Raw genomic sequence first — 16,648 nt, 5'->3', positions numbered from 1 at the left:
GGGCTCACCGGATGGTGCCGCTGAAGAGGACGGGGTCCTGCAGGATGATGGAGAGGCGTGAGCGCAGGGTGTGCAGCGGCAGTTTGGCGATGTCAATGCCGTCAATGATGATGCGCCCTGTGTGGGGACAGGGGCACGGGTGGGGCACCAAGGAGCGGGGGAGCGGGTGGTGCCGGGGACAGGTTGAGCCTGGGAACGTGGGTCCCATCGAGGATGCAGGGGGAGGCAGTGATTGCTGGGCCTCCTATGACATCTGACCATACACCAGGACTGAGGTCCCATCTGGTGGCTGTGGGTACACGTGGGGCGCCTGTCACACCACTCACCTTCGAACATGTCCACCATGCGGAAGAAGGCGAGCGAGAAGGAGGACTTCCCACTGCCTGTGCGGCCACAGATCCCAATCTGGAGAGAGGAGCAGGTACTGTGAGTGCCTGGGGAAGCTTCTGGTGCTAGCTCTGGGCTATGCAGGCACTGGACGTCACAGCATCTCTTGTCCTGCCTTTCTGACCAGCTTCTATTTGGCCAGGGCTGGGCCCCGGCTTTGGGCTTGCTTCCTGGGTCCAGAGGGGCCTCCCACAGGGACCCACAAGCAAGTACAGGGCGTATATGTCCATTTCCTGGGCCTGGGTGTAGGCCCTGCCGTGCCTGGTGCGTGGCTGCAGGGGGACTGGGGGCCCCGGTGTGTGGTGTATGTGCGCGGGTGTGGTAGGAAGGCCTGGGGGTGGCTCGGTGAGGTCTGCAGCAACGTATCTGTGTGCTTCACCTTAAACTGCAGTCACCTCTGACCCCATTGCTTCCAGGCCCATGGGTACCAACGGAAAGGACAATGGGGGACCAGTACAAAGACAGAGATGGTGACACAGAAGGACGAGAGAGGTAAGGACAGATGGGGGGGCCAGAGGCAGGGAGAGAGGTACATATGAAGGTCAGAGAGAATGAGACGGACACCACAGACAGAGAGGGACTAAGAGACAGAAGGAGGGGGGCAGTGTCAGAGCAGAGGGGGCACGAGGAGGGAATCCGTCAGAGAGTTGGGTCAGAGTGCCAGACAACTGCGGCCCCACTCTCTGTCCCGAGGACCTGCTCTGAAGCTCAGGGGGCCCCTGACAAAGCCCTCTCAGCCAGGGGAGTCTGGGGTGTCCGTCTCCTTGGTGGGTGAGTGAGGGCAGCAGAAGGAGCAGGGGAGAGGTGGGCTGAGCCTTGTCTGTGTGAGGAGCCCAGGGCCAGCACCTGGGGGGTGGCTCTGACTGGTTGGGAGCCCCGGAAGGCCCCAGGGGGCCGTGAGCTGACTGCGCCACAGTCCAGCCCTCCGCCCCGCCGCCCGCTGACCTTCTGTCCTGGGGAGATGAGGGCGTTGACGTGCCTCAGCACTGGCCTCAGCGAGCTGTCGTAGCGCACACTGAGGTTCTGGATCTGGATCTGCCCTTGGTCTGGCCAGTTCTTCGGGATGAGCGAGGGCGCTGGGGGCCAGACGGGGCTCAGCCAGCGGATATGGCACCGCTGGTATCCCGGAGGACCCCCCGCCCCCGACGTGCCCCTCGGCCGGGCCTCTCACCCAGCAGCCCCTCGTAGCTCTCCGCTTCCGTTCTCAGGAGCCCATGGATGCGCTTCACGGCCCCCAGCTGGATCTCCATGTCCGCCAGGTTCCTCACCATCCAGTTGAGGTAGTTGGAAACCTGCGGGGAGTCAGTGAGCACTTGGTCCAACCCGGGCCACCAGGATGGCTCTTCTTACAGCTGAGGGGGCCAGGGGCCCTTGGTGTCTCCGGCTGCTATTCGGGGGGGGGTCTTCCCTGGAGGCATGGGAGGGTTACAACGAACGTGGATCCTTACCCACCACCTGTCTGGGGCTCCGGCCCTGGGCTAGCCCTCCTACCCCCATGGTCCCTCCCGCATCAGACTCACAGTAGCTTGGGGTAGGGCCTGGAGGGTGTCTCCGAGATTCCCTGAGGGCTGATATCTGAGCCCTCCCCTGCCCCAGTCTGCTGCCACTCACCATTAGGGCATAGGTAAGGCCCAGGCCCACCAGGCCAGCAGAGAGCTCCCTGTGCAGGGAGTTGGAGATGGAAGTCACGGCCGCGATGAGGACCACACAGGCACCGATGTACTCCTGCGGGGGGAGGTGAGCCTGTGTGGGTCCTCCGGGGTCGAAACCACAGTGCCCCCCCAACCCACCTCACTCCCTTCAGCTCAGCAGACACTCTACCCCAGCCCAGCAACACACCTGCACATCATCAGACATGCAGGAGGCCTTGAAGGCCAGAGCCCCAGGAGACAACGTGTGCACACGGCTTCTGCCCCAACCCCAGCCGTCTGTGCGGGCCTGAACGTGCATGCCTCACCAGCTGGCCCACGCATGTCATATGGCCCACTTCAGACACACACTCATCACAGTGAAACACACAGCTCTTCCGGCTACTGGTGCACACCTCAGGTGCACAAGCCCCCGGGCAGGGATGGGGAACAGGAGGCTCAGGGCAGACACAGGGAGGGCCGCCAGGGCTGGGAGAAGAGGAGGGCTCGGCGCCTGCCCCATGGGCACACATGGGCTGCTATTCCATCCTCTCTTCCCACCCTCTAGTCCATGTTTGGCCCTTGCTCTGGCTCCACACCCCTATCAGAAACCCCTGTCTCAGGGCCCGGGGTGGGGGGTGGGTGGCACTTGCCATGCGGACTTCTAGCCATCTGTTGGCAGCCGTGAGGAAGAGGGAGGCGATGTTGTTGGAGTCTGTGTATTCGAGGAGCTTCTGCTGGAACCTAGCCTCATACCTGGAGGGAGGATGGGGAGGGTCTGAGGGTCCACATGACCCCCAGGCCTCTCCTTACCTACAGAGAAGCAGCCAGTAAACATGCTGTGTCTGACGTTATGTATGCCATTCCTCTCTGGATGACCCTCCCGGCTCCTTGCTACTTTATTCAAACTTGTCAAGACTCCCACCTCCTTCAGACTCCTGCTTTCACCCCAAGACCCATTCTTCTCTTCAGGGTCTAGCTATTACAGTAAAGCGCACTTCTGCCTACCTAGATGCTCAGGCCAGAAACCAAGGAGTCCTCTGGATTCACATCCAATCTCTCTACAAGACCTCTTATTTCTTCCTCCAAAATAGTCCTTGCTTCTGCCTGCCTCTCGCCTGGGCTACTGCGTCAGCTTCCCCATAGGTCTACCTGCTGTCTTCCCACAGCAGCCAGCATAATCTTTGTAAATCATAAATTACATCCCATCTCTCTCCTATTTGGAATGTCAATGGTTTTGAGGCTAAAGAACCACCTCCTTGCCAGGAGCCTGCGTGAGCTGGCTCCTGCCAACCTAGCCTCCTTCCATGCCACAAATTCCCTTGCTCACTGCCTTGCAGCCACAGAAATTACAATAAAGTAATTTATTACTTGCCCTTTTTCAGTTTTGTGACAACACCAAGGTCTTTCCCACCCCAGGGCCTTTGTACATGCTGTCCCCTCTGCCTGGAATGCTTTCTCTTCTGCTCTTCACAAGGTTGACTCCTCTCTTTACCTCAAATGACACCTCCTCAGGGTGGCCTTTCCTGGCCTATGGTTCCCCATCTTTGCAGCCTGTTTGTTTCATAACCTTTGTTCTTATGTTCATTTCTCTAGCTGCTTATCTCCCTCACGAGACTGTAAACTCTATGAGAATGGAGCCCATGGCTGTTTTGTTCACCAGGGCATCCCTAGCCCCAGCACTGTCAATAAATACCTGCTGAAAGAACAAATGGAAGCTTCCCTGACCCCAGAGACTTCTTTCCTTCACTTGTGCCCTCATGATGTTCTCGCGTTACTTCGAATGGACCTGCTTTTTCTCTCTGAGCAGCCTGGGCTCCTGGCATCACTCTCCCTGTCCACTCCCTCACACCAGGATGGTTTGGCCAGGCCCAGAGGAGGGGGTGGAACACTTGTTTCACGGCGAGCGAAGGAACAAATGGAAGCCGAAGCCGTCTTAGCATTGGTCTCAGGGAAACAACTGGGGACTCAGAAGGCTCAAGACAAGTCTTACCGCGCCTTTGCTTCTCACTCTTGGAAGGTGTTTGTTCTGCTTTATTTCTGGGCGGAGGGGCTGTGCCTGACCCATGTGTCTGAGGAGAGCAGAGTGAGACTCTGAGGTGTGAGAGAGTGTACGATCGCACAGCACGGTGGTGGTGGGTCATGTGGCTGAGGCGAGTGTGTAGCCCCAAGTCTGAAGGGTATGACCGAGTGTGTGTGACTGGCGAGCCTGAGGGGTGGGTGTGCGTGAGGGTGTATGTGGGAGGTGTGGCTTCTGGGATAGGTGTGTGACAGTGTGAGGAATGTGGAGAGTGCCAGTGTGGGGCCATGCAGACCCACATTGGATTCTGAGCCTTCTTCCTTAATTGGCTGTGTGTCAGGCCCAAGACTCAGTTTCCTCATTAGTAAAATGGGGACACTAATAGTTCCCACCTGGGCTGAAACAGCCTCTGAGCCCAACACTGAGTCTGGGGCTGGGGTACTCTTGAAACTTTTCTGGGAAAAGGCAGGGCCTCCTAGAGAAACCGGAAGGTCCCACAGGCCTGGGTTCCAAGCCTAGCACTGGCTCTGACCTCGTGTGTGACCTCAGGTTGGTGATTCAGCCTTATCTGTTGAACGTGGCTGCTCGAATCTATGTCATGGGGCTCTTGTGAGCATTAAATGCAATAATACACATACAGCACAGTGCCTGGCATGTGTGAGGTGCACAATCAGTAAATGCTAGTTAGCTCTCAGCAGGGTAGGCTGCTAGGCAAGAGCCAATGAATTAAACACATCCAGGGAGGACTAGAAAGTCCTTCATCCACATGTCGAGATCCCCCCTGTGTCAGTGTAGGGCGTGGGAGGCTTCACTGAGCAGCAGTTCCTCTGACTGACCACAGGCTGGGTCTGAGGCTGCCTGCAGGATGCTGCATCCACTCAGATCCTACTGAGAGGGTCCAGCCCCCCCGGAAGAAAGTCACAATCTCTCTGCCCCAGGCCCAGCCCGAAGGCCGCCAGGACAGCACGTGTAAGAGGAACAGTACTAAGACTGAGTAGAGACCAGGCCTGCCAGTGTGGAGGGCCCCCGAAGTCAGAGGACCTGGGGAAGTGCAGGCTTGAGACAGGACGGGGACTCGGAGGAGACCTTAGCATCATGCCAGTTTCCAAGGGGCTTCTGCACAGAGGACAGCGCAGGGCTGTCCAGGGAGTGGACCAAGGCCAGGGCAGAGCTCAGCGTTGCTTTCCTTCACTCAGACAAGACCCCTCAGAGGACATTTCACTGGTGCAGATGGCCCAGGGAGTCAGTAGGGCCACAGTGCTGCACCAAGGGGCCTGGGCACCTCTCCTGGAGCTTTGGGGCTTGGAGGGAGGAGACGCAAGCCTCCCTGAATCCTCTTGGCTGGTCCTGGAGCCCTGGGATTATTTCTGGACATGGGGCTTGGTGTCGCATGGTTACTGTCACCCCCTGCACAGCTGTGCCATCCTAAAAATAACCTGGAATCACTCTCTGGGTAAGGCTTAGAGACCAGAGTCCAACTGTCTGAGGCAGGGGTCTCTGGCCTGTTTGGCTGGAGGAGAGATGTTCTAATACATCAGACAGAGACTGGGGCAGGGAGCAATGGCCCCTCTCCTCCCCAGGCAGCCTGAGATGCTCCCGTCTAGCCCAACGTCATGACTGAGGGTGGAAAGCAGGGACACTGAAGTTTTGCGGGGAAATCCTCCAGCTTGGTGAACTTTTATTTACCCTTTGATGCTGGCTCTGACAACTTCTCCTCTGTGAAGTCTTCAGTGACTGCCTCCCTTCTATGTCCCCATAGTCTGCATTCCCCTTTCTTTCAGAGTACCTGTCACATGGTTTTCCGCTGGCCTGCTCAAAGCCTGGATTGTAAATGCCTCCAGGACCGGGGCTCATCTGACTCAGCTCTGTCTTTTTAGTGTCTGGCTTGGGTTTTAGCTCAGTACATGTTTACTGAACGAATGGGCAGGTTCAAGTCTAGGCTTCAGAGGACCTTACCCAGAGGGGTTATACAGTCTCTCTGAGCCTCAATTTCTTTATTTGGGAAATGGGAATAATCATGCTTACTGCTTTGGATCGCAGTGCACAATCAATGAGATGACATGTAAATTACTTATCCTAGTGTTCGAGTCACTGGAGATTCTCCATCAAAGATGGCCTCAGGGATGGCCCACATGATGGAAAAGCCTTTCTAGCATTGATATGTGAGCATATACTTCCCAGCTTTCTTTTCATGTCCCGCCTTAGTTCACAGAGGCTCTGGACTTGGCTGCAGGGCTGAGATTTTCCTCTCTGGATCATACAGTGGAGCCCATCGGACCTGACCCCTCTGGGAGACATCATCAAGGCTTCAGGGCCTGAGGAGTGGTTGGGAGACACGTGTCCTGGGCCTTCCTAAGCCAAGCCCTGACAACCGAACCACATGACCTGTGGCCCTGGCCCCACTCCCACCCACCCTTGGGTAAATCTGGTACCTGAAGGCCCGGATGGTGGTGAGACCTTCCACGGTTTCAGCAAAGTGGGAGAGCAGGGGGAGCTGGGTGGTGTCATCCAGCTGCTGCAGGTCCCTGTGCAGGAGAGCAGAGTAGAATGGTCAAGAGGGCAGGTGCAGGGCTCGGCTCGGGTCTGAATCCCAGCTCCCCCGACAACCACTGTGTGTGCAAATGGCTTTACCTGTCCAGGTCTCAGTGTCTCCCCTGTAGAGAGGGAAGCCAGTGGTACCACCCCAGCAAAATGCTTAAACAGCATGCCGGGGCAGGCACTGTAACCCTGGGCAATGTCTACCTCACGAGTGTAGTAAGGCAGGGCAGGTACGGTCGGTTCTCTCTCACGGGGAACAACCTGAACCTTGAGACAGCTAGCGAAAGGAGCAGAAAGACCTCACACAAAGCTTTCAGTCCCCTCCCTGGTAACCACAATAGGCTCAGGCAGATCACGGGCTAGTATCTACAGAGCTCCTTGAGGGGGACAGGCCAGAGGTTTCCATGGCAACAGGATTGCCCCTGCTCCCCACAGCTGCACCTTGACAAGCACATCAGTGCCAAGGAGGTCAGGCTGGGATGCGGGAGGCAGTGTTCCTGGACAGACTGTCCCCAGGGCAGAGAGGATGCCAGGGGAACAGGGTGGTTTCTCTGGCAGAAGAAATGAAATTTGTAAAACAGCTTGTACAGTGTTTAAAAAGCCACAGTGATCTGTGAACACTAACATGCTCCTTCTGGGTGCCAGGGGATTCTACACCATCCAGCATACGAATCTTGGTCCTTATGGGCAAGGTAATCGTGGTCAAAATGTATCTAAATTTAATTGTTTTTATTGATAATCAGCATTTTGACTCCAGTTACTAATCAACTATGTGCACTTGGGAAAGTTACTTAACCTTTTGATTATAACCTGCGGTAAGAAATGCATTTTATACTACAAATCAGTGCACATGCGCGCATGCGTGCATGCACGCACGCGCGCGTGCGCACACACACACACATACACACACACACACCCTCCTACACGCCCCAAAGGTTTCATGAAGCAAAACTTACTGTTACTATGTACATACAGTCTGATATGCTCTCTTCAATTTCATTTGATAAAAATGCTGGCTGTGATCTATGATATTGATTTCATGACCCACTGATAGGTTGCAGTTGGCAGTTTGAAAAACACTGGTCTAGAGATTCTTTCAAATTTTCCTGACAATTATTTGGACCTATGAGTTTAACAGAATCACTCCCAGAAAGAACTTCTAGAGAATGTTCTTAGAAAATTTTGAGTAGGAAAGAAGCCTGTGTGACTCGAAGACTCCTGAGGGCAAATGTGATCCTTGTGAAAGGCTCCCTCAAGTGAGGGCTCCCAGGCATGCTCTGGCCCCCGTGGGATTGCCATAACACCCCTGCCATCAGGTGCCCTCGATTTCGTGCATCAGCAATCAGCCCGGTCACTGGACTCCTCCTGAGAAGCAACCCTCCTGAGAAGCATTTTGGCAAAATGAATGAAGGGCATAAAGGTGTGTATACACCCCGACCTAGCAATTCTACTCCTGACCCTATCTCCTAAGGAAATGGTTCCGATATTAACTGTAGGGTGTGTGTGTGTGTGTGTGTGTGTGTGTGTGTGTGTGTGTGTGCTGACAGATGGTTACATCAGGCTGGTGGAAGATGAATATCTCCCCTTCCTTCCTTTCTATTTTCTTCTTCAGGGGCAATAGGACTCTACTACTTTTTGATGACTACTCTAGTAAGAGTACCCAACTGCCCACTGCAAAGCACCTCCCATCTCCCGCCCCCTGGGGCTGGCAAAGGCTGCCATCACCTGGACGCCACCCGGAAGTACTTCTGGATGAAGTAGCACACCACGGCCAGGGGCAAGAGGGCCACGAGGAACACAGGCGTGACATAGGAGATGACAGCCAGGGCTGAGACGCAGAGAAGGGTGGAGCGGCTCAGGCACTCCAGCGTGGATGGGATGTGCTGACGGAGCGGAGGGTGACAGAGGGAGGTGAGTTTTGGTGTTTATCTTCAGTGTGTTACCTGCCGCCATGTTTTGCTCTCTCACATTATGACAGGCACATGTCTCATCTCTCCAGCTACACGGTAGGCTCCCTGAGAGCAGGAATCAGGACTTTGTTTCCTCACCATCTAGTACGATGGTAAACCAAGAACACAAGCTCAATGGAAAGGAATGTTCTCCACAAAATCAGCCACCTTGGTTCAGACTATGCAGGAACCTTACTGGAGTGAGCCAGGGGGTATTGGATGGAAGCCAAAGCGATGTGGTTTCCCTCAGTCTTATCATGACAGTTTCACAGGGGCAGCCCCAGGCCCTGAGGCAGCGTTGTAATCAGATTGGGGCCCATACTGGGTTCGTCCCACGGGGCTCTGAGCACCAGACCTGGGGAAGCCAGCACCAGAGAGGAAAAGCTTGGGGACCTGGCGTCTCTCTGAACTGGGGAAATGGGTCACAGTCCTGTGTACCTGGTCGATGGTGTTACAGTCAGCTGAAAATCTATTCAGGATGCTTCCAAGGGGCGTGGTCTCAAAAAACCTATGAGGCAACCAGAAGAACAGTTACTCATCCATTTATTGATTTCCTTCCTGTTTATTGAATGAGGGTAGTTACTTCTTTCATTTTAGTGTCTGTGGGGTCATCTCTGGGTCTGGCTGCCTAGGGGTGGTTACCTTTGCAAGTCTGTAGATGTCTGGCCTGTGTCCCTGAGAATTCCTGCAGCTGCCCAAGGGGGTGCTGGCCCCTCACTAACCTCTCTGGCTCTCAAGCCCATGTATCACCACCACCACCTTCCTCAGCTATTTGATCTGCCTGACTCACTCAGCAGCTCACTCTGGGGACATCGAGGCTTCTCTAGGGCGAACAGGGCCCTGGGGACAGGCTGTCAGCTGGCTGACCCTGCGAGGCTACTCCAGCTGTCATCACTCTGGCTCTGAACCAGAACCGGCCCAAACCTAACCAGAGGGTTTCGGAAGCTCAGACCGGGGACAAATAGAGGGTGAGTAAATGTTGAGGTCATGTCTGTGGGCCACAGAGAGCTCATGGGTCTGAAAAGTAAAAAGCGTAGTCAGATGGTGAGGCCTGGCATTGACAAGGGGCCAGACCACCTGTTTGCCTGTCATGCTTTAAAAATGAGTCAGCCAGTCAACTGAGCAGTGACCACCTTAGATCTGTTTCACACCAAGTGGCCTTTGGAATTTTTATCCATCCCCTTCCAGGAGATTAAAACATGTCCCCGTGTGCCCGGTATCAGAACCTGCAGGCTGGCTGAGGGAGAAGAGGGAGAGCGGAGACCGGCAGACGGTACCTGCCTGAGGAAGGGAAACTTACATTTACACAGAGCCTGCAGACACTCACTTTGAAGGGCTGTTGTGACAATTAGATGAGCGAACCACATAGAATGCCTAGCACCGTGTGTGGCTGAGTAAATGCTGGTTTTCCTCTGCCTTCTGCCCCGAGGAGGGCCTTTTTACACACACTGTCTCCTTGAGCCACCCTCCCCACCCCGCCCCTGCCACCTCAGCCTGTGACAGAGGTTGCATATCTCCATTTTACAGATAGGAGAACTAAGGCCCAGAGAACAGCGACTTGCCCACAGCCCCGGCATGGCCGGGGGAGAGGGGTACCTCATGGGAGCCAGGATGATCCGGTTCAGCAGGCTGCGGTGCAACCTTTTGGCCACCTTCAGCCCCGTCCACTCTACCGTGACGGACGTGACGAGGCACAACACGATGCCCAGGCTGCACAGCACCGTGAATACCATGGCATAGACAGTCTGGTTGAGGGTGCACTCCTGGGCCGGGCAGAGAATGATGTGGGGTCCTGGGGGTGTCCGTGGCTCAGCCCTTCTCCCCCCACCCTCCCCCCCCCCCCGGCCCCTGCCTGGGGCGGTCGGCCACACCTGGCTGAGTGAGCAGTTCCTGGCCGCAGGGCTCGGGGTCAGGGCACTGTCAGTCCACTTGGCCAGCCAGTAGTCGATGGCCACCAAGACCATGTGCTTGAGCAGCTGGGAGAAGACAAGCAGCGACAGGAGCAAGATGCCGGCGGATGACAAATACTTGGCACAGGCTCGCCACGGGATCTTGGCCCGTTGGTGCAGCAACGAAGACAGGTTGTCCTCCTCGCTCTCAGCTCCCTCCTCTGCAGGCCGCAAGAACCCACCCTGTGGCTTCCCATTCGCCCTCCCTCTGAGGGTGAACTGGGGCGCGTGTTCTCCCCACTTACAGATGGGAATACTGAGGCACACAGAGGGCAAGGGATTTAATGAAAGTCACACTATCTCAGCACCCCCAGAAGCCCGAAACTTTGTCTCCCCATGGTTTGTCCGGCCTCAGGCCATGGTCTCACTGCTAGCCCCCAGTCTGTACCTTCCTCCTCTTCCTCATCCTGCAGGAGGCCGTCTCTTGAGGACATGGCCCGGGGCAGGCCCTGAGATGGCTCTGTGGCTTTTCTCTCCATGACAGTCTCCTGAAAGACAGACGGACCCCGGCCACTGTCCTCAGAGTGTGCAGAGGGAAGAAGTGAGGGTGGAGGGCAGCCACCACTGGCAATGACCAGTGTCAGGTTTCCAGGGTGCCCCCACCTGGGGGAGAGTCCAGATGGACACAAATCTGTTATGCCCGAATTTACTCCTCCCCATTTATCGGCTAACAGTACCCCAAATATTCCTGTGGGAGATCATCTCTCCCCTATTCTTAGTCTCTGTGACTCGGGTGGGCTGATCATTCTCCCTGGCTCTGGGGGTGGGCACGAGATCCAGGGCTGGCCAATCTCACATTCCACAGTGGTTTATTCAGGGTGGGCACAGGACCAAAGTGGACAAAGGAGAGTTAGCCTGGGGATTTCTGCCGAACTGTTGTGACAGAGAGACTCTCTTGCTGGTAGAGGTGTTGAGCTGGGAGAAGGTAAGCTCGAGGCTGCTGATCAACTCTCTCCACCACCACAAGAATGAGGCCGGTCTGAGGGGAGCAGAGCCAACGAGGGAGAGAAACAGGTTCCTGATGACAGTGTTTAACTACCTGGATCCAGCTCTACCTGAAGCTGATCCTTTTTACTTTCATGAGCCAAAAAGTCCTTACCTCTCCCCTTTTCTGCTTCACCAGTTTGAGTTGATTCTCTGAAGCTTTATAACTAGATGGTTTCTGACTATTTCAGGATAAGGGGAAGGTGTCCACCTGAGTCTGCCCTGAGTACCTGGCACAGGTACCGGCCCTACTCTGGTAGGAGGAAGTTCATGCTCAGCTCCCACATCTGTCCTTTGAGGGGTTTCCTAGGGCAAGGAGGGCAGGAATGCCTTTGTGTGTTCAGGATTCTAACAGAAACTTTTCCTCAGAGGGTAGCTGGCTGCCTGGCCCTTAGGACATACTCACCTTCTCCAGCTCTTGGTCCTGCCGGTTCATGAGGGTCTTCCAGTGCTCAAAGAGCTGGCACTCAGACCTCTGGAAATCCTTGAGTGTACCCTCTCTCTGGATGGTGCCATCCTTCATGGCGATGATCTGGAAAGGCAGAAACAGACCCAGCCCCGGGGATGAACAGGAAGGGGGTGTGGCGGTCACGCCACCACCTCGGCAAGGGCTCTGAGATGGACTGGCACACACCCTCTTGCCCACCACAACTGGCCGCTGGCCTCCCCCCTGCAGTACTCACCGACACACTCCCAGGATCTAGAGGTCGGTACTTTTGGGGGGTGATTCTCAGGGGTTGCCCCAGGGTTGCTAAGAGGGTTTGCAGAGCAAATTGGTGGATCCTGGCCAAGCGGTCTGATTCCTTGCTAGGATCCCATCAGGGGCAGCTGTTTTCACACACTCAACAGCTTATTGCACGCTACTTCTAGCTCCCCTGACCACAGGTCTGGTAGGTTCCACCAGTGGTTAACAAAGTACCTATTGGTCTAAGTGTGTGTGGCATGGCCATGCCTCTTTGAAATCAATAAAACTGATTTTATTTGAAACACTCAATGTTTCCCACTCACAGACACTTGTCATTAATTCAGGGACCCTCCCCTGCTCCTTCACCCCCATCCAGCCCGTGATGGGGTGTAGGGAGGGATGCCTGGGAGTCTTGCTCTCTGACATTCCAAGGAACCAGTCATGCCTTTGTCTGCCCTCTTTGGACTAACGATTGTCCCAAACTGCCTTGCCAAGTTCACCATGGAAACTCAGTCGCAGACCTTCTGCACCTGTTATAATGGTTTTTATTTTTAATATGGATTTTTTTTCCTTTTTCATAGTAGAGGGAGGATTTTACCACATGTAGAAGGAAAATTTAGGCCCATTTAGCATAGGCCTGAAGCTCACTTTTCAGGAGCAAGTTTATATAGGAGTCTGGCAAGGCCCAGATTTTACAAGTCACATGATTTCCATCTTAAAGATTAAATGCTTTCCAATGAATTGAAAAGTAGCTGTTGTCTACATATTGAGGAGTACACAAATTTGGTTAATGTGGGGTTTCACAAAATTGCATTCTATTGATAATATTGAAGTTTCCATTACTACTTGTATTGTTTGTTGCCATGTTTTCCAGCTGATCTTGACTTAAATGCATCGGACCCTCTGTGGTCAGAGGGCGGGAAGATGGCTCTCCCATCCAAATAGGCAGTCCCAACGCCAGGGGGATGAGTCATCAAACTGGGCCATAAACAGAAGGTAGGAATTGAGTGTCTGCCTCTTTCCGAGACTTCTTGGTGCCAGACTTGCATGTACGCACAAGGGCCCCAGGTGAGGGTGGGCACGTCTGCAGCTATATAGTGATACCAAACCCTGGGCCTGTGCAGGATCAGCCTGCATGAACCTTTCGGTGTGGATCTCTTCTGCCCTCAGCAACTGCTACTGAGACACCGACTCCTTTGCCTCTCCCGCCTCTCCTACTGCCTCTCCCACTCAGCCCTCCATAGCTTCACCTCCTGTGGCCCCTCACCCAATCTGCATGTGGCAGGTACTGGAGCTTGTGGGTCACTAGGACCACTGTCCTCTTGTCATCCTGGAGCAGCTCAAGGATCCCGGCCTGCATCAGGTGGTCACTCAGATGGACATCCAGAGCTGAGAAGGGGTCATCCTGGGCAGAGGAGAGAAGGTGGGGGCAAGGGTGGGGGGGAGGGGGTAACAGTGAGAATAAAAACCATCAGAGTTATACCAGCACGGGTCCAGGGACTGACAATAGTTGCTGTATGGCCTTGGACAATGTATTGAACCTCTCTGGGCTTTAGATGCCTCACCTTAAAATGCGGCTGTTATCAGTCATTGCTCTCAAACAGATTTAATCACAGGCACTTCCTGATTCCTGAACCTTTAATAGCTCCCCATTGCCCATGAAATCCGAATTCCTTAGCATGGTAAGCTAGGCCCTCCATTACCTGCCCAGTCTGTCTGGTCTCACTTCTCTGTCCTGTCCAAGCCCCCGTAACTCCAGGGTTCTAGAGAACTCGCCACTCCCTCTGCCCAAAGTGCCATTTCGCCTTTTGTCTGCCCGGTGAACATCTACTCGCCCTTCAGTGCTCTGTCCGAGCTCTTCCTGTGTCCTCTCTGGACTTCCACGCCTAGCCTTCCCTCCTCTCAGTTCCGGTTGTGCTGGTTATTTGCCCATTCCTGTGAGACTCCCAGGAACTGACACCCCTTGTGCCCGTGCCAGGTAGAGTAGGAGCTTAATACACCTTTGCTGAAATAAACGAAAATAACCACTTTACTTCTAACAAGGTTGTTTAAAGCTCATACGAGACCATGAATAAGCTAATACTTTGTAAAGTGCTATGTCAGATGGTAACAAAGACAATGAACCTTTACATTTTGAAGTGTGTTTAGTGGGGAGCATTTATGTGTATTGGGCGCCGGGGGGTGGGGGATCAGAGACCTGAGGTTCCTTCTTCTGACTTCCTACCCAAATGGCCTTCCTCTTTCCTTCCGTTTAACTGACTCACTTTTCAAGGTCCTCCTCCAGGAAGCTCTCCCTGATTATTCTAGTGCTCCCCATTGTCTCCTTGGGCAAGGCTCCTCATAGACCGTGCCACACAGTTTGGCTTTCGACTGGGCTGTGGCTCTGTCTCTCTAGTTAGACTCTACATCTTTGAGGCCGAGGACTGGCTCTCAGAATGCTTCAGTGTCAGCCAAAGCACCTAACACAGAACTTGGCATGAACTACGGCAGGGATAGCTAATAATGTGATCTCATGTTTGACTGGTAAAGGTTATCTGGAGTGCTGTGTTGAGAAGGATTCTGAAGCCAAGTTAATTTTCCCACAGAAACTTAATGTGGGGTTTCACAGAACTGCTTTCATTGATAATGCTGAATTTTCTATTACTACTGCTGTGATCAATTAGCAATGTCTGCTCTGGGCATGGGATGGGCAGTGGCAGCATACATTCCACGAATTATAGTGGGGCTAAGTGTTGATAGTTTAGGCCTGTCCAACAGGGAGGCGGCCTGTAACTACTACACATCTCCCCTTACGGCTACTGCAGAGTTCAGTGTGAAGTCCACAGTGGGTCATTTGCACTATCCTTGCCTCAGTTTCCCCATCAATGATTAGGTAATATCTCTGGCAGGAGAGGTTTACTCACGGAGAGGGAGGCTGGGGTGTGTGTGTGTGTGTGTGTGTGTGTGTGTGTGTACAGGCAGTGAGTCAGGGAGGGCCCCAAGGGGGATCCCAGCTAATGCACTCACCAAGAAGACAACGTTGGTGTGCTGGTACAGGGCTCGGGCCACACTGATTCGCTGGCGCTGGCCACCAGATAGATTGATGCCCTGTGACCAAAGGAGAGGAAAGGTCATGGTCTCAGAGCCCCTCAGGAAGGACTGTCCTGGCCCTTACTTGACTGTGAGCTCTCTGAGATGGAGGCCTGGCTCTATCCACCTCTTTGCCTCTTATTTCGAAGACAGGAGGAACTTGTACACATTTACTAAATTCATTCAGAAGTGGGGAGCAGGGCCCCCACATTTTGAAGATTCATCATGTAGGTGCTAGGGACCGTCTGACTGGTGACAACTAAGACACAGAAAGTAGGGATTTAAATCATACATGAGCAGGACAGTCGTGGGAGAATCCTATTTGCCTAAGCTTATGGAGGAGGGGCGCCACCTGGCCAGGGTACCTGAAGGAGATAACCCCGGGCCTACCGCAGTATCATGTGGGCCCTTAGTATATACACGGGGCATGAATGAAGGAGATGCCAAGTCATCTTCAGCCCAGCAAGGCGCGAGTTGCAAACCTGTCAAGGACAGCCAGCCGCCCAGGGCTCGAGATCATTTTGACCTCACTGCAGGATGCTCTTCCACCTTTACTCTCTCTTATTTTCCAGTCACCTGCTCTCCCTGAGAATGATCTCTGGGCATGCTGGGGGTCAGGGGAGATTGAGGGCCCCCGCCCTGAAAAAAACCTATAGAGGCTGCTACTAACCCGTTCCCCAATTTGAGTCTGGTCTCCATGGGGCAGGATGTCGATGTCTGGCTGCAGGGAGCAGGCTTCGATGACCATTTTGTACCTGGAGTGGTTGGGGCAGGGGTGGGGGGTCGGGGTGGACACAGCTGATCAGCCTGGCCAGAGTCGGACCTGAGCACATGCAGAGGGTCATTAGCTTCTGGGCAGCTGTGCTCAGGGGGAGCAATGGCTTTAATGGCCTTCTGCCTGGGTGTAGGTAAACAGCACGTGAGCTTCAAAATAGCTGAGGGCAGCACCTCACAGAGTCTTGGGGCCGGTTAAATATTTGAAGGATGAAATTGGATAGTAGCAAATATGCCATGTAAGTGACAAAAGGGGGCCCCAGGCCCACGTGCAGTGGGAGAAACTGTGGCCAGAGCCCACCCTGGGGGCACTGCCAGGGAAAATCACTGCTGGTTGGCTTCGGCAGTAATGATGATGGCTGATCAAATATTTGCCCAGCCTGCTCCTCTCATACTTCCCCGATCAGCTCTTAGCTTGGGCAGGTGCCAGCCAGGGTGCATGGAGGCATCAGAGTGTCTTGGTGACAAGTAATTGGGTGTCAGGCAGCCTTGGATTTGAGACTCATTTCTCTCACTTATTGGCTGGGTGGCCTTGGGCAAGTTACCTAACCTTTCTGAGCCTTGGTTTCCTCCTTTGTAGAATGGGACTAATAATAGTAGCTGCCTCCTGGGGTGGTTGTGAGCATTAGAAGAAACCACGCATATAAAGAGCGGGACGCTGCACT

At 54.2% G+C, this 16,648-nt stretch overlaps 1 protein-coding gene across 1 annotated transcript in view; it reads right to left on the bottom strand.

The window, feature by feature from the left end:
- The window catches only part of ABCC8 (ATP binding cassette subfamily C member 8), a 72,890-nt gene that overhangs the window by 2,661 nt on the left and 53,581 nt on the right, over positions 1-16,648 (bottom strand). The window contains exons 20-35 of the mRNA XM_028116825.2: positions 15,880-15,964; positions 15,147-15,227; positions 13,408-13,545; positions 11,862-11,987; positions 10,860-10,959; positions 10,394-10,632; positions 10,119-10,285; positions 8,961-9,030; positions 8,299-8,456; positions 6,468-6,560; positions 2,669-2,771; positions 1,999-2,112; positions 1,559-1,679; positions 1,333-1,463; positions 327-405; positions 9-117 (exon numbers count right to left, since the gene is read on the bottom strand). Coding sequence (XP_027972626.2) covers positions 9-117; positions 327-405; positions 1,333-1,463; positions 1,559-1,679; positions 1,999-2,112; positions 2,669-2,771; positions 6,468-6,560; positions 8,299-8,456; positions 8,961-9,030; positions 10,119-10,285; positions 10,394-10,632; positions 10,860-10,959; positions 11,862-11,987; positions 13,408-13,545; positions 15,147-15,227; positions 15,880-15,964 — 1,914 coding nt within the window. The remainder of the gene's footprint in view (positions 1-8; positions 118-326; positions 406-1,332; positions 1,464-1,558; positions 1,680-1,998; positions 2,113-2,668; positions 2,772-6,467; positions 6,561-8,298; positions 8,457-8,960; positions 9,031-10,118; positions 10,286-10,393; positions 10,633-10,859; positions 10,960-11,861; positions 11,988-13,407; positions 13,546-15,146; positions 15,228-15,879; positions 15,965-16,648) is intronic.

The sequence above is a fragment of the Eumetopias jubatus genome, unplaced genomic scaffold (genome assembly GCF_037043125.1).
Source record: "Eumetopias jubatus isolate StellerSeaLion01/CBP00866 unplaced genomic scaffold, mEumJub1_p1.0 scaffold_13, whole genome shotgun sequence".
Lineage (NCBI taxonomy): Eukaryota > Metazoa > Chordata > Mammalia > Carnivora > Otariidae > Eumetopias > Eumetopias jubatus.
This window is presented reverse-complemented; position numbering and strand designations above follow the sequence as displayed.